At 31.7% G+C, this 26,915-nt stretch overlaps 2 protein-coding genes across 2 annotated transcripts; both read left to right on the plus strand.

Moving 5' to 3' along the window:
* Window positions 1-7,372: 7,372 nt before the first annotated feature.
* LOC129947868 (serine-rich adhesin for platelets-like) lies at window positions 7,373-11,491 on the plus strand. Its single transcript, XM_056058605.1, has 3 exons — window positions 7,373-8,602; window positions 8,671-8,837; window positions 8,907-11,491. The coding sequence occupies exons 1-3, from the start codon at window positions 8,391-8,393 to the stop codon at window positions 11,348-11,350; spliced, it is 2,823 nt and encodes a 940-aa protein (XP_055914580.1). The 5' UTR covers window positions 7,373-8,390; the 3' UTR covers window positions 11,351-11,491.
* A 10,916-nt stretch (window positions 11,492-22,407) lies between these two features.
* On the plus strand, window positions 22,408-23,197 carry LOC129948602 (uncharacterized). Its single transcript, XM_056059744.1, has 3 exons — window positions 22,408-22,639; window positions 22,707-22,873; window positions 23,104-23,197. Exons 1-3 carry the CDS (start codon window positions 22,422-22,424, stop codon window positions 23,175-23,177), a joined length of 459 nt encoding a protein of 152 aa, XP_055915719.1. The 5' UTR covers window positions 22,408-22,421; the 3' UTR covers window positions 23,178-23,197.
* The last annotated feature ends 3,718 nt before the right edge of the window (window positions 23,198-26,915 follow it).

Genomic DNA, 26,915 nt, shown 5'->3' on the forward strand with positions numbered 1-26,915 from the left:
TCAGGATCTTTAACTGGTCACTATGCTTCCTCGATAGTGACGTTGAAGTCAGCAACACAAGTTTGATTCTCCTGGGAATGAGAACTTTTATCCCGAATAGGGTTAAAAGCATCAGACCTAAGGAAAACCATGGTTCGATGCGAGCTGTAAAGAGGTTATTGGGGTCAAGACGGTAAGTTTCCGTTGTTTTAAAGCCAATCTAACTGAGGAAAATTGGAATAAGTTCAAGCAAGCCAGGAAGACCTGCAACGCCCATATTCGACGGACTAAATTTTTATATGACCAAAAATTACGGCAAAAAATACTGCAATGTCGCAAAAGCAGTAAAAATTTTGGTCATTTGTAAAAACATGAAGAATTCTTCCTCTTCCTCGGTTCCTACGCTCGTTGTGAATGACACTCGATTTCTTAGCTCCTTAGAGAAAGCAAATCTCTTTGCAAGGCAGTTCGCCGCCAATTCAGCGCTGCCAGCGAGTGTTATTACTCCGCCTGTACTTGACCGAGTTAATGATTTTTTTTTTCGCACTCGTACTGTAGCGAGAGTCCTAAAAGATCTTTACATTATATAAATCTGCTGGTCCGGATGAAGCCCCGCTATTGTTCTGAAGGGGTGTTCTTCATCGCTGGCAAAACCACTGCGTAAGCTTTTTCATCTGTCCTACTCCTCAGGTCTCGTTCCAAGTGGATGGAAAACCGCATTTGTCCAGCCTATTCCCAAAAAAGGCATATCTTCCTCACCGTCTAATTATCGACCGATTGCACTTACGTCCCTTTTTTCCAAGGTCATGGAAACGCTGATTAATTATCAGCTCAAGAAATATCTTGAAGAACAGAAGCTTTTTAATGACTGACAGTATGGCTTTCGTAGCAATAGGTCCACTGGTGATCTCATGGTTCATCTCACCGAACAGCAGAACAAATCTTTACATAGTTTTGGAGAAAGCAAGATTATTGCACTAGATATTTCAAAAGCATTTGATAGGGTTTGGCATCAAGCGCTCTTATCGAAAATGCATGCTTTCGGTTTTCATCGATCCCTGCTTCATTGGATAAGTAATTACCTTTCGGATCGTTCAATACAAGTGGTATTGGATGGATTCAAGTCTGAAAACCACAAAATAAATGCTGGTGTGCCCCAGGGCTCTGTTTTATCTCCAACACTCTTTCTCATTTTTATTAATGATCTCCTGTCTGCAACATCTAGTCCAATACATTGTTTCGCTGACGATAGTACTCTTAGCTTTTCATATTCGTTTTCAGACTCACATCCCTCTTCTTCGGATGTGGAAGTGCAACGACAAAATATAATAAGCTTATTAAATTCTGACCTAAATTCGTACTGTCAAGTACAGAGATTTGTTCTTTAGCCTTACAATGCGAATGTATAATGCCTTGATACACTTTCTATTTCCCAGCTATTGCAATATTCAGGAATTCAAAACCAATGTGCAACGAAATCTCCTTTCAACCCCTCTCTCCCTCCAGCTCCAGCTAATTTAATTATTTTATTTTATTTCGACCCCAACACGTTTTAAACTCATCAATATTCACAATATCTATTTTTCTTTAACAACATTCTAGTTGTGTAGTGTAAACCAATTATAGATAAACAAGTACCTAGGTTGTAACAATTAGTTATAGTAAACTACTTGTTTTATGGATAAAAAAAACATTCATATTAACAATAATTGGAAATGATTGCACAAACATGATATAATTGTTTAGATGCATCAAGCTTAACAATTTCAAAAGAAAGATGGAAAAGATGATAATTTATTCATAAAAGTAACCTAGTTTAATCTTTAAAATAATCTATTTTCAGATAATTTATCTTATTGTTACTTGTTGTAATTATTATAAATTATTACTTAGTAATTAAGTAATAACCAAAAACCTCCGTTTTTTATATATTACTTAGAAACTAGTTTCAAAAACTGGTTTGGTATTGCAATCAAATAAAAACAATTCAATTTATTAAGAAGTCAGAAACTATCAATAACATTTAAGTTAATGTTCTCATGTGTGACTAGTAAGTTAGCAAGTGTGAAATATTTTAATTGTGTAAATCTTTTGAACAAATTACAAATGAGTATTTTTAACTTCCCATAGGAAGTTATTGTAATGGGTCCAATTTGTCAAATTGAAAATTTTGACATTTGTCGACGTTTCAAGGTCAATAAAGTCGAAATAAAAGATTTTTAGAAAGATGTCTGTGCGTGCGTGTGTACGTACGTTCGTACGTCCGTACGTTCGTACGTTCGTACGTTCGCGACGATTTTTTCGTTGTCCATAGCTCAAGAACCAGAAGAGATATCGACTCCAAATAAATTTTATTATACAGATAATAAGGCAGAAAGATGCAGAAAGGGCTAAAAAGAAAATTGCGTGGGTGGTTTTTTTACCATAGCAGTTTGAAAAAAAGGTGAAAATTTTGGTTAACCCTAAATATCTTACGAATCAAAAACGTTAGAGACTTGAATTAAATTTTATATAATAAACTGTAACGTGATCTCAAAGAAGTATATTTTTTGAAAAAAAATCGATCTAACGGTTTTTTTTATAAATCAAAAAAAAAACTGAAAAAAAAAATTTGTCACCTCCAAAATTTAACGACTAAAATATAACTTCATCTCCAAAACAATTTTGAGCAACGGGGAACAATGTTTTTGAAATCTAAAAAAATTTGAGAAAAATCGAATTGACAGTTTTTTTATAAAAAAATAAAAATCTAAAAAAAACATTACTCAAAGTTGGTAAAATTTGAATATCGATTCAAATATCTTTTCAAAAACTTGAAATTTAGGCTTAAAACTTATTTTATCTTATAACAAATATTGTTTTCAATATTCGATAAAATTTTGAAAAAAATCGAATTTACAGTTTTTTTACAAAAAATAAAAATCTAAAAAAAACAATAATAAAAGTTGGTAAAAATTCATTTTCGACTCAAATATCTTTTCAAAACTTTGAGATATTGGCTTAAATTCACTTTTACCTTTAAAAAACTATTGTTTTCAACGTGCAGTAAGATTTTGAAAAAAATCGAATTGATAGTTTTTTTTTACAAAAAATTAAAAACCGAAAAAAAAATTAACAAAAGTTGGTAAAAATTGATTTTCAAAAAATTTAGATATTGGCTTCAAACTTATTTATTTTACAGAAAATATTGTTTTCAATATTCAGTGATTTTTATATAAAAATCCAACAGTCCGTTTTTTCATAAAATATTAAATCTACAAAAAATTGTACGCAAATTTGGTAAAATTGATACTAGTACATATAGACAAACTTTTAAGCAAGACAAATCGACAGACGGGATGGGAAGTTATCAGTGTGGGTCGCATCCCAGCCTCTTTTTTTTTTAAGGTTACTCACCAGTCTCTTGAGGACTAGGGCCTAGTGACTTACAACTCTGAATCAATCCTGTGTGCGAGTAATATTTTAATATTTTAAGGGATGGAATCGACCTATATTTTAGTCGAACGGCTAATATGAGAAAGCGCTTTTCATGCCAAGATTTACTCTTGGAGGAATTTTCAATTGCTCACAAGAGGCAGTACCCCTGAAAAAAGCTTTAGATGGCATGACAATCCAACGCACTAACCATTATTCTACAGGTACTACTGTTTATTTGTTTCTTATTGTTTTTTTTTTTTCAGGAAATGTTTATGAATTGTGCAACATTTTTTGTACACAAAAATTGTCGTGCGATTGTTTCGTAAAAATTTCGGACTTTCTCAACCGAATAAAATGATATGAAGAATTCAGAACATTTAAAGATTAATAAGAAAATCAAAAATAAATAATTGAATTCATTATGTTTTGAAATTAAAAAAAAATATTAAAAAAATATTTTAATTTGAAAAATTGAATTTAAAAAATTTGGAAAATTGCTAAGGACGATACATGTAAATGCTTAAATTTTGACCGATTTTTGAGGGATTTTCTTAACCAAGAAGGAGTTAATAAAAAAAATTAGAAATTTTCTAGTATTTTATTGGATTAATAAACAATATTTTTTCCAAGACGGCTGTCATACAAATTTGTTGGTCGTTTTTGCAGATTTTTGTGTTGTCGATTGAATTTTTCTAAAAAATAAGATACTTAACAAACATACTTTGCATATGAAAAAATACTTTTAGGTTAAATATCTGTTTTTATTCCGACTTTTGGTTGTATTTTTGAATGACAACAACAAAATAAATCAATAAATGATTTGTATCATTATTTTACCAGATACATATCTTAAATGTAATTCTTTAGTGCATATAATTTTTTGGAGTTAAAATCATCATTTCTTCGCAAAATATTCAACGTCACAAATTTTTTGACTCATTTGAGAATCAATCAAATTTTTAACTTCCCATAGGAAGTTATTAATATTCCTATTTGTCAAATTGAAAATTTTGTCATTTCTCGACTTTTCAAGGTCCCTAGAGTCGAAATAAAAGATTTTTAGAAAGATGTCTGTGCGTGCGTGTGAACGTACGTTCGTACGTCCGTACGTTCGCGACGTTTTTTGGTCGTCCATAGCTCAAGAACCAGAAGAGATATCGATTTCAAATAAATTTTGTTTTACAGATAATAAGGCAGAAAGATGCAGAAAGGGCTAAAAAGAAAATTGCGTGGGTGTTTTTTTTACCATAGCAGTTTGAAAAAAAGGTGAAAATTTTGGTTAACCCTAAATATCTTACGAACCAAAAACGCTAGAGACTTGAATTAAATTTTACATAATATATTGTAACGTGATATCAAAGAAGTTTATTTTTTGAAAAAAAGTCAATTAAATTGTTTTTTTATAAATCAAAAAAACTTTGTCACCTCCAAAATTTTATGACTAAAATATGATTTCATCTTCAAAACAATTTTGTGCAACGAAGAATAATGTTTTTGACATCTAATTTGATTTTGACAGTTTTTTTTATAAAAAATAAAAATCTAAAAAAAATTACTCAAAGTTGGTAAAAATTGAATATCGATTCAAATATCTTTTAAAAAACTTACATTTTAGGCTTCAAACTTATTTTATCTTATAAGAAATATTGTTTTGAAAAAAACAGTCAGAATTGATAGTTTTTTTACAATTAAATCCTAAAAGAAAATTTAATAAAAGTTGGTAAAAATTGATTTTCCACTCAAATATCTTTTCAAAAATTTGAAATATTGGCTTTAATTTACTTTTATCTTTCAAAAAATATTGTTGTTAACATTCAGTAAAATTTTGAAAAAAATCGAATTCACAGTTTTTTTACAAAAAATAAAAGACTAAAAAAACAGTACTAAAACTTGGTAAAAACTTACTTTCGACTCAAATAGTTTTTCAAAAATTAAAAATATTTCCTTCAATTTTTTATATTTCACAGAAATTATTGTTTCCGATATCCGTTTTTTCATAAAAAATAAAATCAAACTTTTAAGAAAGACAAATCGACAGACGGGATGTTAAGTGGATGTATTAAAAAAAGCCATGTTAAAAAAAATAAGAGAACATTTAAGAAAAATATACGGTTTTTGTGTGATGAATTCTAATTTTCGGTTTTTAACAATTTTTTAGTCTTAAAAAAATTAAAAAAAAAACGTTATGCGTATCAGCTCAATAACTTAAATTACAAGTCTGACCTCAATCACCACGATGCTTTGGAGTGTAGGTGCGGACAGACAGAAAGATAGACGCAAGTAATCGGGGGATCCTATTTTTTCAACTTCTCTACCATCGTAATGTCATGTTTGATTAAAATCTCGAGTTCAAAATTTCTTACGAATGCAATACTTGCCATAGAGTTCATATGTGTCCTAAGTAAAAATATTGATAACAATACTAATATTTTTTAACTATAAAACTGGACAAATTATTTAAAATTAAAATACGACTAAACTTTAATTAAATACCGATATGGGAAATATGTACGAATTACATATGTTTTAACAATTTAAACCATGAGTTTTAATAAATGTAAATTCAAAATAAATAATATTTTTTAAATTTAAATGTCAAAAATATTTTAACTTTACAAACAATGTACATTCAAAATTTAATTAAAATAATATATGAAAGAATTAAATATACATACATAAATTGTTAAGTATTTACTATTACAATACGAGTATATTAAAAACAAGAATTTTGAAAACTGCAAACACAATTTTTCGAAATTTTGTAAAAAGCTAAATGTGGAAACTAAAGTTTTATCAACGTTACCACTTTGATTTTTACATTTATTCCTGGTACTTTTTTTTTCAAAAAAACACTAAATTTAGGGTGCTGTTCGGAGATTTTTGTAATCAAGTTCACAAACAGTAAGTTGTTTTGTATTTTTGTTTTTATTCAGGGTATACAAAACGATCATTTCAATGTGAACGTTATGAAAAGTCTGTTAAAATGTTTAGAAGTAATATTTGTATGTTCAAGTTCTTACGTAGAATCACTTCTGAAATAAAAGTATCAGTCATTCCTTCGTAATATATAAAAATTATTTTTCTGAAAATATAAATATTCTTAGAAATAAAAATAAATTCTAAAAGTTTTAATAACGGCGTACAAAAAAAACTGTTTAAATTATAGTTCATGTCAAATATATCCCTATTAATGGAAAGATTTGATTATTTTCATGATCTAGGAAAGTCTCCGAATCTTTTCAACCATATTTTCTTCGAACATCAATAATCTAAAAACCTTCTAAATTTATACCGTAAAATCGAGAAAAATCAACTTTAAATAAAAATAAACAACTTAATATTATAAAACATCATAAATCAATTTCTATATTCAAATGTTTTTGCTTTGCTAGAAATTTAATTCGATTTTTTTAAAACTCATTTTTCATCTATTTTTTTTTAAATTTCTGTGGATTTTGATACATGTATGTAAGTATTACACATTAATAATAATTGGAACAAAAGTTTTTGACGTACATCTTTGCATAAATGTTTATTTTATACTTAATCCCAAGATATGGAATCAACCAAATTATGTTTAACAGTTTTAACATATATTAGAAATACACATGGTTTTTTTTTAAATTTATAATCACTTTAACTTTTATTAGCTGCCCACTTGGCCATTATTAACGTTTTTTTTCATTAAATATCACTTTTCAGTATTTTTCAATGATCAACTATTAAAATTTACGATTGATTTATTCGCACAGTAGTCTACATTATAAGATAATGATATAAACAATAAACATGTACTTCTATATGTGTTTATTGAATAAATAATTAATTTATTCAAGCATACCATTTGAGTTTATTTCCGATTTGAATATTTTTTCTGTGAACATTGATTCATTGATAAACAATACTAATTTAATACTATTAAAGTCCGAAAAAAAAACAAACAAAAGTGATTTACATAATTTAAGAAAAGCAACAAAAAATAAATAAACATTTGGAAATTAGTCACTTTATTAAAACGAAACCTTAAACCAGTCTTTAAAAATATGTATGTAAATCTACTTTTAGGTTTAATTGTTGTTAATAATATGACTTACATACAATAGGTCAATGAACATATGATTGGTTCCGATGCGTGGTTTTGGTTTGAACGTTGTTGAGTCAAATATAAAAAAGTACATAAGAAAATAATTCTGAACTCGTTTTCATGTTACACATTTTTGTAAATACCCTCAAAGTGGAGGTGCTATAAAATTACGTCATAATTATCACTTGTGGCTTAAACGTTTTCTGACGCACTTTACTTCCAAAAATTCACGAAATTTAACCAATGTCAACTTTACCTAAAGGTGATGATGATGACGCATTCTTAAGGTTGTCTGCGGCAACTTCACAGTCAATACAAAGTGAAGACTGAAGTAGACTCGTGCTGGATTATTAATCATTTCTCGAAGAAAATAATTGCAAGCAAAAAACTGGAAAAGCCCCACAAAATTCAATGAAACTTAAATCAGATTGAATTTGTATATTCTTCCATATTTATACTTTAGAGCGTTTCATGTTTCATCTTTTGAGATTCCCCAGAATCTATAATGAGAAACATATGACGTCTTGAAAAAAAAAAGTTAAAATGATCTCCTATAAGACTGATAAACTTGAACTAGTTGACATTAGTCTTTATAAAATAGTTTAACGTAAAGTATCTTAAGCCTTAACAAAGAAAGCGAGAGAGTGTGCATTTAAGTTAAAGATTTTAATTCTGTTTTGTTTTCATTTAATATCTCTTTCGAATTTTGTTAGTCACATTGTTTTAACTTATTTTTATAAATATCCTTGTAACTTTAAGTGTACCTTATATATAATTTTATTACGTGTGGTAAAAAATTTGGGAATTTTTACAAAAACAAAAAACCAAATAAATTAAGTATAAAATCTGAAGAAGATTTATCCAAGAAATCAGTTGGAATTTAACATCGAATCACACATCAGCAAGCAATATGGGATCATTTACAATCTTTGTGGCCTTAACCTGGATAGTTGGAGCAGTATTAATTTGTTCAGAAGCAGCACCAGTTACGGAATTTTTCGGACCTCCACAGACAATTGAAGGCGATAGTAATGTTGACTATCCAGAACAAAATAAAAAGCCTAAAGTCAAGGAGATGGAACGTTTTCATAGAACTTACAATAACGGGACAGTTGAGTTTAAGTGAGTTTTTCAAAAACAATTGTTAAATAGTTTTCCTTACTAACAGTGTTTGATTTGTGTTCAAATAGAATGGCCCTTAGCAATGGACATGTCCAATACCAAAGAATAAGTTCAAAGATTGTAGATGGAGATAAGGTTCAAGTCTATGAAGGATACATTTCTGAACAATACAAAGATGGTCGTTATGGAACTAGATATTATGCAGCTGATGAAAATGGATATCGCAGTTCATCAGGTAATTACAATAGACATTTGAGCTTTTAAATGAAGATATCTAATCATATTTTTTGGTTTTTGTTCTTAGTGATAATTGAAGATGAACCTCCCAGGCTACCCACAAGTGGTCCATATAGCTCGAATTTGCCTCAAGATATTCAAAAACAGCTATCACCAATGAATAAAGACGATACACAAACCAAACCAAAGACTATTAAAGATAATTTAGTTGAAATTGAAAATGATATCGAAGAAGAGCTATTGTCAAAGCTTAACCTTGGATCTAATAATGCTAATCAAAATTCCATTTCATCCACTGAGTCCTCAGAAATAGTGAAACCCAGTGAAGAACCATCGTCGGTTGCACAAAATTTCAATGAAGATGGAACAGAACTTCCAATCGATTTAGACCAACTTTCTACAACAGAATTTTTGGAACTTCTGTCTACCACGAGATTTGAAAATAAAAATGAAATTTCAGAACCAACAATTGTACCAGCTCTAGAAGAGGTATCGGAAGGAATTGATATTGCATCGAAAACTAGTACAGAACAACCATTAAATGAAGAAAACACAACTGCCGACAAATCTGAAGAAACTTCAAGTTTGCCAAATCAAGAAAATTTTAATTCAAGAAGTATGCAAAGTACAGGGATTTTGTCTGAGGAAGGTGAAGATGAGAAGATAAATGAAGAAATTCCAGAAGGAATAACTGGATCACTTTTAAATGATATCGTTACATCAACAGAACAAATAAATACAATTAAGGCAGAACAGCCAATTGAAGAAATTCCAGAAGGAACAACTGGATCACTTTTAAATGATATCGTTACATCGACAGAACAGATATACACTAGTTCAATTAATAATGAATCTCAAGAACAGAGTTCATCTGTAGTTCCAGAATTAAACGAAATAAAGACTGAAGGTGAAACCTCAAGCGTTTCACGATACCCACTTCAAGACAATGGATCAGAGACAACAACTCAGTCATCTGTTGAAAGTTCTTCATCAACGGCAATAAGTGACGAGACTTCAAATGAAAATAATAATTCTGATATTCCCTCACCAAGCATATCTTCAGAGATTGATAATAGTAATGGAATTACAAGTGAAGAATCAGTTACTTCAAGAAATGAGGGCTCAGAATGGACCACAGAAAAGTCATTGGAAGATGTTTCAGAAGCAGTAACTGAAACGCTGTCAAATGATGAAGTTAAATCAACTGAATCAACTGCAACCTTAGATAACGAAGCTCAGGAGCCAAGCACATCAGTAATTCCAGAGTTCAACGACATAAGGACTGACGCTAAAATATCAACTGCTTCTAATGGATACCCGTTAGAAGATTCTCTATCAGAAACAACGACCTTAATACCAGATGATGAACTTTTGAAGAGTTCTGACGAAAAAATTCAATCTCTTGCAAAAGACGTATCAACTATTAGCACAACATCAGAAGAAACTGAATCTAGTTCTGAACTTCCATCATCAAGTTTTGCTCCTGAACTTGAACATTCCTCACCAGTAACATCTGATGATGAAATTAAAATCGAAACCACAACAGATCTTCCAATAGAGACCTCAACAAATACGGATCATACAATCTCCGGTGATGAGATTCCAAATGATCAACGCAATGAAAATAACTCTCGAAGTCTTGATATTTTAAAAGTATTACCACTTTCTGAGAAAAATTCAACAAATGTAAATGAGGAAGATTTAACAGATAAAACAGATACAAGTACTGAACATCCAACCGAAGAAGGAAGCGTCTCATCTACAACATCTAGTGAAAACATTAGCTCTGATATCACAACTGAAGCAGAAGTTATTTTAACTACAGAGAATAATCTTGGCGCTAGCCCTTCAGAAAAAAGTAACGAAAATATCACTGAAAGAGATTCTCAAATAACAACAGATCAGCCTTTAAGCAGTTCTATTGAAAATGATTCTGGTGCAGAAAATAAAGAAAAATCGCATGAAGATGAGAGTACTGAACTTCCAAAAGAATCAAGTGAAGAAGATCACAATACAAAGGTAGAACTGTTTTCATTTAATGACGAGAAAGAAGGAAAATCAATCGAAGACGTTGCTAGCACTGAAACTCCAAAAGAATCTAGTGAAGAACATAACAACACTTCAACCGTGACTGAAGAGAAGGAAGATAAATCAGCCGAAGATGAGACCAGTAGTACTGACCTTCCAAATGAATCAAATGGAGAAGATTACAATACAAAGGTAGAACTGTTTTCATTTAATGACGAGAAAGAAGAAAAATTGATTGAAGACGTTGCCAGAACTGAATCTCCAAAAGAATATAATGAAGAAGATCTTAACACTTCAACAGTGACTGAAGAGAAATCAGCAGAAAATGAGACCAGTACTGACCATCCAAATGAATCAAGTGAAGAAGATAACAGCACACCATCAGTTACTGAACAATCTACAGAAGAAGAAGTTCTTTCAACTACCGAAGAAACAAATAGAGGTGTTGAAATTGAATTGGCTTTACCTGTGATTCATTTTTGAATTCATGAATAATGCAAATTATATACTCATATTGTGTTTAAGCTAGAAAGTGCCATAGTATTATAAAATAAAGACTTATAACATTTTTGAAAATGTTTCGAATGTAAAATTTAAAGAATAAAGTTCATTTTATTTATAATTAAAAAATGTTTTCAATAGTTCCTTCGAAGAAATGTTATCCAAGTTATTTGGTCGAAGAGAATTCTGCTTCTTTGGTGCATAAATGCATTACACAACTTTTCAGCATCTTCACGCTACACTTCTCGTTCTCACTAGCCTGTAACCTATAGAGTGTCATTAACAGTGCATAGCCATGTTAAAAAAAAAATAATTTACATACTTAATCTACAACCCCTATAAGTTTAATTTTTCTTAAGATATAATCAATTACAACAGCAGTATTCGATTAACCGTAAAATTAGGTAATAATTGATTTTCATTCGATAAGTTCAATTAAGCGAAAAAATCAATTGAGTGAACAATACAAAGTGGGGAATTCTGTTTGTTTATAGATTTTGTTATTAAGGATTTAGTTAACAACATTGACTTTTCAAGAACTGTATTGTAGGTATGTATAATTTCTACAGGATGTGATACAGTCACCGACGCAACATAAAGCATTTGTTTAAAAGTAATTTAAAATTGAGTAAGAAAAGAGAAAAACAATTTTTATTACTGTACAAAATATATTTGAAATAATATTTAAATTTATTCTCAAGATATTCAAATCAAACTTCAGTTTTAACCATTTTTAAGTAAGTAGTATTTCTAGTAGGTTTTTAGTTTTTATAAAAAAAGCTGACCATTAATTTTCTATAAATTTACAACCATTAATAAAATGTTATAAAATAAAATTATATTAAATTAAATATTTTTGATTGTTGACAAGATATTCTAGTCAAAAATCTTAGTTCACAAACTTTTAGTAGTATTTTTTTTTAAATAATAACTGAAAGCTAAATTTTTCAGTTTTTCGGCTCAAATATCTTTTCAAAAGTTCAAAACATTATCATCATACTAATTTCACCTCATAGTATGTATTGTTTTCGACATTCAGTAATATTTTTTTTTAAATCCAACAGTTTTTCATGCAAATTAAAATCTACAAAAAAAATGCTATAAATAAGTGAAAACCGATTTTCGGTGTCCTGTAAATGGATGAAGGTGTGGACTTCAAAATGAGTTCATTGTGTGCTAAATAATTCCAACAATTCCGGTAGTTAAGAGCTTGTCGACAAAATTTTAATATGTTTAGCCAACTTAGTGCTCCATTTAGGATTTCGTAAAATTCTTCCATTGTTAAAATACTTTTCCGAAAGTGTAATCTACGAATTTCTTGTAAAATTGGGCTAATAGAATAAAAGTGCTAGATATCTTTGATTTCTCTTCTGTTGCACAGATCACATAATATAGCTGCGGCAAATCACTTCGGGGTGGTATAAAGTTTAAGTTTAAGATTTCGACTCTGGTTTTAAAAATAATACTTATCTGAGCAACTGAGTAATTATTTCTGAAGTAATTTGTGTCTGAATTCAATTGATGATTTAAGTTTCTATAAAAGTTTCTAGATGCTGAGGAAGTTGCACTAAAAAGATTTTCTACATACAACTTTTGGTCAAACTTAGCAATAACACCTGCGAAATGCGCTTGCCAGTCGTCAACATTGGTTTCCGAAAGGTTGAGGCAAGATTCTGTTGCTATTGCGAGTTGGTTCCAGTCTTTAAACGGAGATGCATTTGATTGCAGCAATTTTTTCAAAATTATTTTGTGAAGGCACTGTTCACATCTTTCTATCACCTGAACAATAAAATAAGCATTAGGCTTTAATTTTTTTATATAGATAGGGGTGATGCCTGACTTAACGTAAATGGCGTAATTGGAGTTGAGTAAGGCAAACGAAACAAGCGCTTAAAGAAGTGCCTTTGCAGGCTCTCAAAGCATCTAGGTTCAAAAACCAGAAAATTTGTGCACCATAGCACGAACATGAATTTATTGTTGCATTAATGCTTTTTATTTAGATACCAGATCAATGTTGGAGTTCGAGAAGAATTTAGGCCACATCAAATTAAATGCCAACTTGGCTTCTTTATTTTTTACTTTAGCATGTTTAGCAACATCTAAATTAAGGGTAAGAAGAACACCCATGTATTTAAATTACTGGACTATTTCAAAAATCATAATTTTTGTTTTTTTTTTTACATTTATTTGCAGACCCCAAGTCTCACAAAATAAGCAAAGTCAGTTAATTTGCATCTGAAGCGAAACTGGATTGTCGGTAACGATGCTGTTACCAAAAGAGACTCCACCGGGAAGAATATCACAAATATCATCAATGAAGAGAGAAAACAGTAAAGGGCTCAAAATACAACCTTGCGGCACACCGGCTGTTGTTTCGAAACTATTCGAGAAATCATAACCATCCCATACCCTTGCGTTTGATGCGAAAATTAGATGTTCGTACAATAATAAAAACTTGCGAGATACACCTATGCAGGACTTTTTTTAATTAAAGCCTGTCTGTTGACTTTGTCAAAAGCAGCTTTAAAATCAACAAAGATAGTGTATAGTTTCTTCTTCCGTTCAATAAACTTTCTAGCAAATACTGGAGATAGCGAAAATATGGTCCATTGAAGAATATCCTGACCGTAAACCGGCTTGAAAAATAGTCAAACGATTACTAATTTCATTCCATTTAATAAGTCTTCCATTCAGAATGGCTGAGAGAATTTTTCGATTTGTATTTAATACCGAAATACCTCTATAATTTTCAGGCGTTTTTGCATCACTTTTCTTAAAAATTGCAAAAATAACGGATTTCTTGAAACTAGTTGGTGCTATAGCGTCGTTATTCAATCTATTAAAGAAGGTTACAAGGAAATATTTTAACTCAAAACTGCTGCTTTTGTAGAATTCCACTGGTATACGTCCGTACCTGGTATTTTATTAGTTCTCATTTTTGAGGGCATAGCTTCCAATTCCACAAGCGAGATCTCAGAATCCAGCTCATTTACAACAGAGTTTTGTAGCGCGTAATGGATGGTATGAAGGTCTTCGTCAGCTGAAAGCAGAGTTTTAGAATGAGCTGCTGGTGTCTCAGCATCTAGAGAGTACTTTATACTCTGATTATGTTCTAGTTCATTGGCCAAAAAGTTTTAAATAAACAAATGATTTTTTTCGTAGATTTCTGCAGTCATTATCAAACCATTTATTAGCATATACAAACGTATGAGCGCTCTTGTGGGCAAAAGGGGCCGAAATTTTAATGACTTCAGATATTCTACCGCAGGTCTCTTCAATAGAGAGTGGATGCTAAAGAAGCGAATGAAAATTAAGGTTCAAAAGTCATTTTTAGAGAAGTGCATTGTGATCAGACCATTTAAGTTTATCAAAGCTAGTAGGATTCGGAAGTTGAGTTACATCAGGAAAATGTAATTAAACGACTATTGGGAAATGGGCCGAAAAAATGGCCAGAGCAACTTCAAAATCCTCTATAACATTATACCAGTTTCCAGAAATAGCCGCGAAATCAATAACAGATTGACCTTGTCCACTTACAAACGTAAATTCACCACAAGCATCACAAGTCCAAATAACTCAAACATTTCTGCTGAATTCCGTCCACTACGATTAAAAAGAGTTCCTATGCCCATTAAAAGCGGTTCGCGGATGCAAAAAGTCAACTAATTCATCAAATTCAGTTTGCCAATTATTGCAATTTAAGTAAACTGGATTTATATAATAACTTAAGTTGTTGCAACCCACTTCAAAACTCATTTGTTGATCAAACTTAAACTTAACTAAATTACCCCATACATTTTGTTTAATCCCACTGGCTCTTCCATTTGAATTCGATCTAATTGCTTACACCTCTCGACATATTTAGTAAACAAATAGCTGCAAGCTCTGCTATTCGCCTCAATGCTTCGTCGCAGTCGACTAACAACAACATTGGCCACTCCGTAATTCTAAGGTACTTAGAATCAATTCTAAAGCACACAGACTACACCATCCCCCAACTACAATTCGACAGAAATTTCCAGATTTCTATACCTACCAGATCTTTTTTGGGAGGTTAGGACATTCTTGGAGATGAGTCAATCCACTTTTACACAGATGGCTCAAAAACCAAAGAAGGGGTTGGTGGTGTTGTATACTCTGAACGACTGAAATTAAGTCTCTCATTCCGCCTTTACAATCATTGTAGCGTGTTCCAAGCGGAACTTTTGGCGATTAAGGAAGTCTTGTCTTGGCTCAAAGAAAACGTGATATCAACATCTGATATCCGTATTTTCTCTGACAGCCAGGCCGCTATCAAATCTCTGGACTCTGTCTCTACAAACTCTATAACAGTCCATAACTGTCGATCATCTCTACCACGTTTGGCAAGTACTGGCATACCAATCGCTACTTGTAAACTGCTACTAATGCAAGACGCTGCGAGGAGGGCAGGCACCAGGTGGAACAACATCACCACGTGTCAAGCCACAAAAAACATCTGGCCAACACTGGATTTAAAACGTTCAAAGTGCTTGCTCTCTCTAAGCAGATCGCATATAAGCTCGATAATAGGTGTCATAACCGGACACTGTTTAATAGGAAAGCACGCCACGAGACTAGGCGTATTCTCAAATGACTTTTGCAGAAGCTGTATGGACGAGAAAGAGGAAGAAACGGTTTTTCATCTTCTCTGCACATGCCCTGCTCTAGCTCGAAAACGCAAGAATTACCTAGGAGAATTCTTCTTTAACGATCTAAATCATATCGGTATAATCAGCCTCTCACGTTTTGTAAGGGACTCAAGGTGGTTCCATTGAGCTTAGGAGGAAGCCTCAAGATTCATGTGGTATCACAATGGGCCATTAAACTGGCCTAAGTGTGTCCGTTTCCATCTTGGACAACCAGTATAACCTAACCTAACCTAATTGCTGAATTAAACATTAATTTTAAAACTTTAAAATATTTTAAAAATGCGTTTCAATGATCTATAAATGTTTCTATAAGAATTATAATATCAAAATCTTTTAGATACTTACACAAATTTGGTATTAAGAGTTTGTTTTTGAGAGCAGTAATATTATAAGAACATATTTTAAAATTTTTAAAATTAACTAAATTTGAATTATGGCAGACGACAGACTTTACCTATTGTGTATTCCGCTTTAAATGTTGTGGCATTCGACTATCAGGTGGTGCTCCTAGCGATTGAGAGGAAGAAGATGATGGACCAATCAAACCGGAGCTAACTTTTTTCCCTCGCTGCAGTCAAAAAGGTCATGGCATCTGTCACCAAAAGCTTCTGGTACAAATGTCATATCAGCTGCTATTTTGACAAACAAACCTCGTGAAACTTTGTAAACAAAGTTGTGGTTGTTAATTTGCATTTTTCTATCTCCTTTGATTTGAATTTTCACTTTCGGGTTAATTTGCAGCAGTTTGTTTTTAGTAGAAACTAAAGATTGTCGATTTTTCCTCAATATTAGTGATTGCTCGCGAAATATACTTATTCCAGAGCCTTTAAGTTTGTGCCCGGCCGCGATCATTTCTTCGGCGTCCTCCAGTGCCGCGTTGAGTGTTCTTGTTTTTTATTTCCCGGCTACTTTTAACTTGCAGTTCTTCACCTTCTTTTACCATCAGAAGCCCCTCGCAAGTCTGTTTAGCGAATTTGATTGCATTGGTTTCTGGTCCTAAAGGGAGGTGAACCACAATAGATTTCTCGTTTGCTTTGCGAGCCAGTACTTCCAATTAAGTTTCTAGAAGTTCACATCTCTCTGACATGACGGTTAGTTGTTTAGTCAGTTGGGTGTTGAGTGTTTCCATGGAAGTTAACTCATTTGAAAGTCATAATAAATCATTTTTTGTGACTAGATCCTGAAGCTTATCATCCAGTGTTTCATTAAGAAGGATTTTTAGATCGGCAACAGATAAATTTCCTACTCCCATTCTTGTCCTTATAGGGCTTTTTTTGTAACTGGTGTTGTGTTTTTGTGAAATTTCAGTTATGTTGCGCTTGCGGTTCATCTGCTAAAAAATGATTAGTACCTAAGTTTGAATTCCAGATTGAAAGCCGAAAAAATTCTTTGAAAACTTAATTTGTCAATGATCTCAAGCAATCCCTCTATATTTTCGAATATATTTTTACAACGCGTATTCAAAAATGGTATTAGTTTGAAATTAACTTGTATACTTTAATTAAAATCGAAAAAAATACGAGGAGCTATACAAAATTTACACTTCCACTTTGACAGTTGAAATGTCAATAGTACAGTATATTATATGTATACAAAATTTATTTAAATAAAATACACGACTGTATCTCGTGAACTTTCTTATGTAGAGTCTATTTAAAAATATTTCCTGTGTTTTAAGATTTTAAAAAGTACCTGTAAAACAGGTTTGTTTTCAAAAGTTTAATTCAATTTGATATCTTTAAAAATAATTAATTTTTATTTGAAAATAGTTAGAGCATTGTTTTTTTCAAATTCATTTTTGTATATTAAATGTGTAATTTGAGTTTAAAAATGCATTTACTTGGAGTTTATTAATGATATCGAATTTCAAAAATATTGAAATCGGTTGATTGGTTCTTGAGCACAAAAAATCTATCGCTTCGTTTAAAAAAAAAAAAAAAATTGAGAAAATTTAAAGTTTCTATTTCTTGATGACAACGTTTTTATGGGAACTAAAATTAAAGAAGTGCCTAACGCGGAGTGTCTACGAACCTTATTTTTAAAATTTGAAGTCAATTGGCATAATGGTTTCGTTTGCAGAGGCGAGGACAGACAGGCAGATAGAAAGACGGACGTAAACGGGGTTCCCACTTTTCCAGCAATTAACATTCTTTTATGAAGGCAAAAATTGCCAAATAGTTCCTTTATTTCGAAAGTAAAAAAAAACGCTTTAACGGTTTGCGACATTTTTTTTGTATGAAGCAAGTCTTTTTGTGAATAATTAAAACTATAATTAAATTTTTAAAGACAAACAAATTTTACAATTTTTTTTTTGACAGGAGGAAATCTTCAAGACACTTGGCAGTATTCGACACTAAGTAGTGTGGGACTCTTAACCACTAAAACCACCTCTTCATCAGGACCAACTTTGAAGGATCGATCGAGGGAAGTTTAAACTTTTAATACTTTCCCATATTTTTTTAGACCATAAGCTTATGAGACTTGGTTCTTCTTAATCTCCGAACATGTTTTTTTATATTCAAGACGGACTCCATTTCAGAATTAGTATGACTTTGCAGTCTCTGGTTGTGCGATATAGCGTATTTTTTAACAACTTCTGTAACCATTTCTATTTGTAAGTCACGATGTAGATCGCTATTTTTTATGTACCAAGGTGCACTAACTATTTAACGAAGGACTTTGTTTTGGAATTTTCTCTCACTATTCTCTCACTATTTCGATGGTATTTTGTAGTTTTACTGCTGCGTTAGAGACACATTTGTTCGGTACCTAAATTGCGGTATCATCTGCAAAAGTAGCCATTATGGTGTGATTACCAATTGGAATATCCCTTGTGTATAGTAAATATAGGGTAGGACCTAGGACACTTCCTTGAGGTACACCGGCTTCTATTTTCTTCAATTCCGAGTATTCTTGATCGTTCCTTACTCTTAATAATCGTTTTGAGATGTACGACTTTAATATTTCATAGTACTTCCTGGGAAAATCCCTTTGTAGTTTGTACTCAAGTCCCTCATGCCAATCCTTGTCAAAAGCTTGAGCAACATCTAAGAAAATAGCTGAACATACTTGTTTTTCTTCTAATGCTTTTTCAATTACATCCGATATTCTATGAACTTGGTCTATCGTGGAATGTTTATTTCTAAATCCAAACTGATTTTTTTTTTTCTTTTATGATTTTGCTTAGTCTCTTCAGAAGCAGTTTTTCAAAAACTTTTACCATAATTGGTATAAGCGATATTGGTCTGTAAGCCTTCACTTCTGTAGGTGGTTTACCTTGCTTTGGTATGACAATTACTTCAGAAATTTTCAAATTTGCGGGACATACCGGTGCTTAAGGCATGCATTTATTATATATTGGAGTTTTATGAAGGCTTTCAATGGCATTTCTTTCATAACCTGAGCAGTAATTAGATCGTAACCTGGTGATTTTTATTTCGTAGTTGATGTAAACACATACTTTTTATTTCTTTAAGTCTTTCAATTGGTATTTCACTTTCATCTATCTTATCAACAAACTGTAAGTTATTTTCAGCCACGTTTGATGAGTATAGCTTAAAAACTTTCGCAAGGTGTTCAGCGAAAAGGTTAGCTTTTTTTATTCGGGTTACCGATCCATTTCCCATCTTGAGATTTCAAGGGCGAGTTTTGTATCTGCGGTCTTTTCAGGCGCTTGGCTGCTTTCCATAGCAAAAAATCGGTTGAAGCATCAGTCGTTAAATTCCTTAGGAATGTACTGAGTGAATCATTTTTGAATTTGTAAATTTGTTTTTTAAGATTGTTGCTTATACGATTAAACGTTGTTTTATCATCTGGAAATCTAGTATTTTGCCATTTTCTTCGCGCTCTTCTTTTCTCTATTATCAACTCTTTTATTTCTAAGGGACATTTTATTTCATTTTGACTTCTATTAGAAAATGTTGGATTACTTTCTTCAGCGGCCTGTTGCACATCAGCAATAAATTGTTCCACCTCATGGTCAATTTGCTCGATTGTATTCATGGGAGATCTTAAACTTATAAAACTTAAAAGCCTTTCTCTAAAATCATTCCAGTTTGTTTTCTTATTTACAAGCTTTGGATTACTTTTTTCTAGTACTTCGAATTCACTTAGTGATAGAATCACTGAAGTATGATCTGAAGACAGGTCATAATTAGCTTCGACACTAATGTGATTTCCTTTGATTCCTTTAGCTACGAAAAAGTCAATAACGTCTGGTATTTTGTTAGTATCGGAAGGCCAGTAAGTTTGCGACCTGGAGGAATAGAAATCGCAATTGTATTTACGGCCTGCTTGGAAAAGTCTTTTGCCTTTTGTTGATATAAGTCTTGAACGCCAATGGGAGTGTTTCGCATTGCAGTCTCCGCCAACAAGAAAGTTATGCCCAAGAAGATTACATAGATCTGTATAGTCATCTTCTGTCGGGGAGCGCCTTGGTGGGCAGTATATAGCTGCTTGGTAAACTTGGTTATTTCATAATGTTTTAAGCTTTCTTTTATAAGATTCGCCGATCCACCTCTTGCCTTGTCAGCTGGATGTGGAGCGTGGCAACATGAATAGTTTTCTATTACATTATCTAGACTTTGCACATTGGAGAAATGAGTTTCGGACACCAGGCAAATATCGATATGTTCTAGATCTAAAAAGATTTTTAATTCGGATGAATGTTGTATAATATCGTTTGCATTCCGTGTAGCGATTTTAAGTGTTTTGTCCATCATTGTTTTTTACAAGCGAATTTTTCGCTTAGCAGTTTGATATTCTAATTCTGTTTAACAATTCTTTGAAGAATAAGTTGTAGCATTTATTTTATGGAAGGCTCTTCATTCTTCCGCACATTTTTAACAATCTGAAATTAGTCTATCTTTTCATCGCTTTTACTTTGAACAGCCTTTTTAGGCGGTTCCTTCTGAGAATTGTTTTCAGCAGTTAAATCGGTATTTACTGTGTTTCTGGGTTTGTCTCTAACAGATGTATTTTTGCTTCTGAACTCTTGGAATTTTTTGACAACTGGGCAGCCTCTATAGCTTGCCGGGTGATTACTTTTGCCGTTCACAAAAAAAAAAACGCTTTAACGGTTTCCGACTTTTTTTTGTATCAATCAAGTCTTTTTGTGAATAATTAAAACTGTAATTAAATTTTATTTTTAAAGACAAACATATTTTTAAGATAAATTTTAAAATGTGTGTAGTATTTGTAAACATTTTCTTTGGATACAAGTCAGTCGTGAACTTTATTTCTTAGTAGAAATAAAAACTTTCAAAAAAATGCTACTTAAGTAAATAAACATTGGTTTCCGACTAAAAAATCGGGTACAAAATCAGATATCATTTTTTTGCAAAGGCACGAAAAAATACAAAAAAAAAGTGATAAGAAATGGTTTTTGACTCTGGTATTATGAAACGCAGAAAGATATTGACTTCTTAGCTAACACAAAATATTGTTATTAATATATTTTTTGAAAGCTTAAGACAAATTGAAAACGGGTAAGTATGGAAAGTCATCAATGTAGGTCGCATCCCAGCCTCATTTTATATGTTTGATTTATGAAAACATCTTATTTTTAAAAACATTCAAATTCATTCGTTAACAATATTTTTTTTAAATCATAAAAGAATATTGAATTGTTTTGAAATTCAAAAAGTATTTGAAGGAGATATTTTTATTCGTTTTTCAGATTTTTTAAATTTTTTGAAACTTTTGTTTGTCACTTTTCTTTGCAGCTGATTAAAATAAGCAGTTTTTTAATGTTAAATGATAAGCACAATAAATTTAACATAATTATAAAGATAAAAGATTGGTCGCTATCTTTGTACATTTTTGACATAAATTTAAAAAATATTAAACTTGAATTTTTACATATTTGTCCCTTAATTTTAATATCAAAATATCCGGAACTTTCTCATTAAAGTTAATGTTTTATTGTATTTTTAGGACTCTTCTTTTAATCTTGAAAGACTTTAAACATTAACGTAAAATAACCTACCATTACAGTCGATGTTATGTTTCTCTTGCAAATTTTGTTCCAGAATATCTTGAATTGTTTAGCTCCAATTTAATGGTCTTGCCACTCTTAAATAAATAAACGCCATAAGTTCATTTGCAGGTACTTAAGGAGTATAGTCTGTATAATAAGACAATTGTATGCACATTTTTACAAATGCATTATAAAATTGTTGTAAAATCAAAAAAAAAATTGAGCAGTTACGTACGACCAAGTATAGCTTTCAATTATTTTAAATAATATATAAATAAAAAGATATCGACATGACCCAAATTAAGAATTCTTGTTCTAATTTTAACCAGGAAGGAATAAAAACCAAACCTTTATAAGGCCCAAGACATTTCATTCTCAAACCATGTGCAAATAACCACTCTTCAGGATGAAGACCTTTAAATTAAATTTAATCTTTTTGATCAGTTTTGCATCTTTGTTTTGCATTACTCCAGTTATATCGAACGTGTTACTTAGCCAAGAAAATATCTTATCTGAGAATACAAATTCAAAGGAACATCCCAGCAGTGAAATAAGAGCGGATGGAAAAGTTTCACAATTAGATCGGTTTTATCGTGTTTATGAAGATGGAACCATAGAATTCAAGTGATATTACAATTCTTTTGTTTGTCATATAAAACGATAAATTTTATTAATGTTTTTGGCCTTGCAGATTTGTTTTAGATAATGGTGTAGCTCAGTATCAGAAAATAACAAACAAAGAAGTTAATGGTAAAACAATTCAAGTTTACGAAGGATATCATTCGGAACCACTTCCTGACAAAACATACCGAACAACTTATTACATTGCAGATGAAAATGGTTATCGTCGTACAAGAAGTATGTTTAGTCGTATAAAGAGATTTGATTTTATGGTTGATATAATATTGGAATTTGAGCTTTAAAAACTTCCTTCTTAAGGCATTTAACAACTTGTATTTAATAATAGTCTCAATTATGAACAATCTCATAAATTCATAGTTGATTTTGGGGAGTTGATTTTATGTCATAACTGATATCGAGATATTTTTGGCTGTTTCTTTGAACTTTTTTTAATTTTTTTTTTTCAGGAGAGTTTGATACTAAACCACCAGTGCTGCCGCCATACGTACCCTACGTACCAAAACTGAAACTTGGAAATTAATCAAGTAAATTTGCTTACGAAATTTGTATGATTATGCTTTTCGGATAACTTGGTGTAAATAAGTATTGTTAAATTAAAAAATAATTGTTTTGATTCACATACAGCTATTATGGGGAGATAGATATAAACGGAGAGAGTAAAGTAAAGTAAAGTGGATCAAAAGTGTTTGCGACTGAGCTCCGTTGTTTAAAGAGAAAATACTCCATAAAGTGTCGAAACAAATTCGCGTAAGTTTGCCAATTGAAAATTAAACTTATGTCCTTGTAAGGGTAAGTCAAAAATATTCCATATTGTAAGTGAAATCGCAGTTTTGGAGATTTAAAACTTTTAAAAAAATTAACCGAACAAAGGATTGGAATTTTTCACTAATACCACTCAACAACCGAAACGGATGCTGCACGACATCTCGCCCACGTTCCCACCAGTAAAACAATAGGGAGGATCAGGGGAAATGGCAATTAGTAATCGGTCTATAAATGACTTAACCACCATGATCTGCGAGTCCATATCAACAACTTTGGACGCAAAGATGAAGCTTTTGGCAATGCTAACCTTCAAACGCAACTGCAGAAAATGGAAACCAGCTGCATCTCTCTTAAGAAGCAAGTAGAGTGGCTTTCAAATAAAACCAATGACTAAAACTAAGACGTTCACATACCTGTTGAAAATGGAGAAGTCTTTTAACGTAGCAGGATTAGCCAATAAAATATTATTCTATGATTTTTTTCAATTTATAAATAAATATGATATTTTTATGTTGCATGAAACTTATGTAGATAAGAATATGGAACGTTTCGATAACTTCTTTCAACATTTTGAACTACTCTTTGTTAGGGTTGGAGACAACCAAATAATTATTAACGAAGGGAGACAACCAGAATTATTTGCAGAATTAAGGGCAGAAACTGATAAAAAAAATTGAGGGAAGTGGCAAACAAATAATAGAAATGAAACCATCGGACTAACACTACTAGACGGTCGCTCAAAAAGTGATAAAGAAGGAAGTTTAACTTTTATTAGGGGTGCTGCGTGCTCAACGATAGATTACTGCTTTATTAAATTGAAATGGTTTGAGTGTGTCGATGATTTTAAGGTGAAAGATTGAACTCATTCAGATCACCAACCAATATCTTCAAATATGACATACAGCTGTGAGAATGGCAACACCATCGATCGCAGTTATCTATTACCAAAACTGCAATGGATAGAACAAATAAAAGAGAGATACAGATCAAACCTAGCTGAAAAACGTATGTATGCTAGTAAATCAGAGACTGATCGAAACTATCAACGGAACAGACGAGCTAACAATCTGTAAAGTCATAGCCGCAATATCACTCCAATCGATACAAAGGGAAAACAGCCTTGGTATGATTGGGAATGCGAAGCAGCCAGAAAAAAGTCGTTCTCATTCTTAAGGATACTGAAAACAACTGGAACCACAAACACGAAATTCCTATACCAAGGAGCAAACAAAAAGTACAGAACGCTGTGCGAACAAAAACAAAAAGCATACACTCTCACACTAGCATTGAAACTAAAGGATGTTAACGATACCAGATCCTTCTGAAAGATCGTAAATACAATAAACGGCACAACTCTTGGGCAGAATATAAAAGTTGATGCTTCTATGTTAGCAACCAATTTCGAGAAACTCCTGAACAACAAGCTCAATGAAAACGAACTTCACTTTGCGCTGCCATTTTTGCAAGTAAAAGATCTAGATCGCCCAATAACTGCACAAGATGAAAGCAGAGTCATTTCCCGCTGCAACACTAACAAAGCTCCTGGTGAACACCGTATTCCATATGAATTCTTCATAAATTCAACCGAAACTTTTCTAGAAGAGCTTTCAAAGACTTACAACTATATTTTTAATTTTGAAAAGGCACTTCAAGAAAAATATAATATATCCTTTACTAAAGAAGGGTGACCCAAAAGATCCAAGCAATTACAGAGCAATCTCGTTCCTCAATACAGTGACAAAAATATTTACTGGGATTATATTGGAAAGACTGATGAACTGGATCCAAGACAACGATCTACTCAGTGAGTTCCAAACGGGTTTCCGAGAAGACTACTCCACCGTGGACAATATTTTCTCCTGCATTGCGCAGTCGTTCCTGGATAGAGGAAATAAACTTTACGCAGTCCTCGTTGACTTTAAGGCTGCTTACGACTTGATAGATAGGAAAGCTCTAGTTTTTAAATTGAGTAACCTAGGGATGTCAACGAAAATTCTCAAGATATTGCAGAATCTATATGAGGATAATCTTATTGCGGTATGGGATGGAAACACTTTGTCTAGTTGGTTTCAGACGAAAACAGGAGTCAAGCAGGGATGCCTTCTGACCCCAATACTTTTTTCAATTTTTCTTGATGATCTCAAAGATTCCTTACCTGGTGGTATAATGTTTGATAGTCTTGCAATAAAGCTGCTACTATATGCTCATGACATTGTCATAATAGCAGAGAGCCCCAACATGATGCAGTTGATAATCGACAAACTACAGCAATCATGATTTTTGATTTGCTGGTATTGAGTTGAAGATTCATTATTTTTCTGAACGGAAGTCTTGAAAGTTTAACGATATAAGTACAATATTATAAATTTGGCAAAATTCCTTTGTCGAAAAATGCATCGGAAGATTCAACATCAATATCAAACCATTATTTTGAATCATTTGTATTTTACGTAAATGACTTATAGCACATCTGGATCTGCTTCACATTTGAGAACGTTTAAATACGAGTATTATTGCTTCAATAACAATTTTGCACATCAAGACCTTATTGTTCATGTTCAATTAAGATTTACGGTTGAGGAATTCTTATATAGTATTATTGTGATACTAACTCGTACCGCCAATAACTAAGTTCTTGCTTGTCAAAATCCAGACTTTCCTCTTTAGAGTAAAAAGTAGCTTGTATTTTTGAAGCATTAATTTTACTTTAAAAGCATTAAAGTTGCTTTGTTCTTCATTTAGAGCAGATTCCAAATTGGATTCCCTGAAAGAGCAAACTGAATGTGAAGAAAAGATACAGGTATCATCAGCAAAACTGGCCGTGCAAATATTATATAAAATAGGACCAAGGATAGAGCTTTGTGGTACACTCGCACTTACATCAAAAGTATTAGATAACGAATTGTTTAAAATAACTCTTAATTTCCTGATAATTAAAAATCATTTTACAATCTTTATTATACACATTGGGAAATTGAAGGTTAAAAGCTTATCTAACAAAGTGCCAAACTTTGTCAAACGCATTTTCAATGTCTAAGAACACAATACCATAATATGGGAAGAATTTTACTAATTGATGTTTGATGAATATGAAAACAGTCAGTCCTAAAGTTCCAGTAGCATCTTTGCTCGCTGCCTAAACTATTGAAATTAGTTCTTTTAAAACTTCCTGAGAGAGAAACTTGAAATTTATATTTTTGCTTCAAAAATAACACACTTTTAATATCTTCAAGTTGTATTTGTAATGTATTTTCGTGTAATTTTGGGAAAAATTACTATTTTTTTTTTATTTTTAGGAAAAATTGCTGAAAATCGCATCCCTTTTAACGACAATTCTTCCAAAATACTTACAGTTTATTTTAAATAACAAAATAAGATATAAGTGATTTTTAAGGCTTTTAAACTATAATCAACATTCCCATAAAATTTGTGTGTATTTAAATGCAGGTAATGGAGATTGATAAGCTTTAAAATCACTCACATAAAAGAACAA

The sequence above is a fragment of the Eupeodes corollae genome, chromosome 2, assembly GCF_945859685.1.
Source record: "Eupeodes corollae chromosome 2, idEupCoro1.1, whole genome shotgun sequence".
Classification (NCBI taxonomy): Eukaryota; Metazoa; Arthropoda; class Insecta; order Diptera; family Syrphidae; genus Eupeodes; species Eupeodes corollae.

What these genes read in the sequence shown, in the direction of transcription:
- LOC129947868 (XM_056058605.1), top strand. Translation starts at nt 8,391, where the DNA reads ATGGGATCATTTACAATCTTTGTGGCCTTAACCTGGATAGTTGGAGCA. An exon ending in AACGGGACAGTTGAGTTTAA is followed by an intron (nt 8,603 to 8,670) that starts GTGAGTTTTTCA and finishes GTGTTCAAATAG; the next exon opens with AATGGCCCTTAGCAATGGAC. An exon ending in TGGATATCGCAGTTCATCAG is followed by an intron (nt 8,838 to 8,906) that starts GTAATTACAATA and finishes TTTTGTTCTTAG; the next exon opens with TGATAATTGAAGATGAACCT.
- LOC129948602 (XM_056059744.1), top strand. Translation starts at nt 22,422, where the DNA reads ATGAAGACCTTTAAATTAAATTTAATCTTTTTGATCAGTTTTGCATCT. An exon ending in GATGGAACCATAGAATTCAA is followed by an intron (nt 22,640 to 22,706) that starts GTGATATTACAA and finishes TTGGCCTTGCAG; the next exon opens with ATTTGTTTTAGATAATGGTG. An exon ending in TGGTTATCGTCGTACAAGAA is followed by an intron (nt 22,874 to 23,103) that starts GTATGTTTAGTC and finishes TTTTTTTTTCAG; the next exon opens with GAGAGTTTGATACTAAACCA.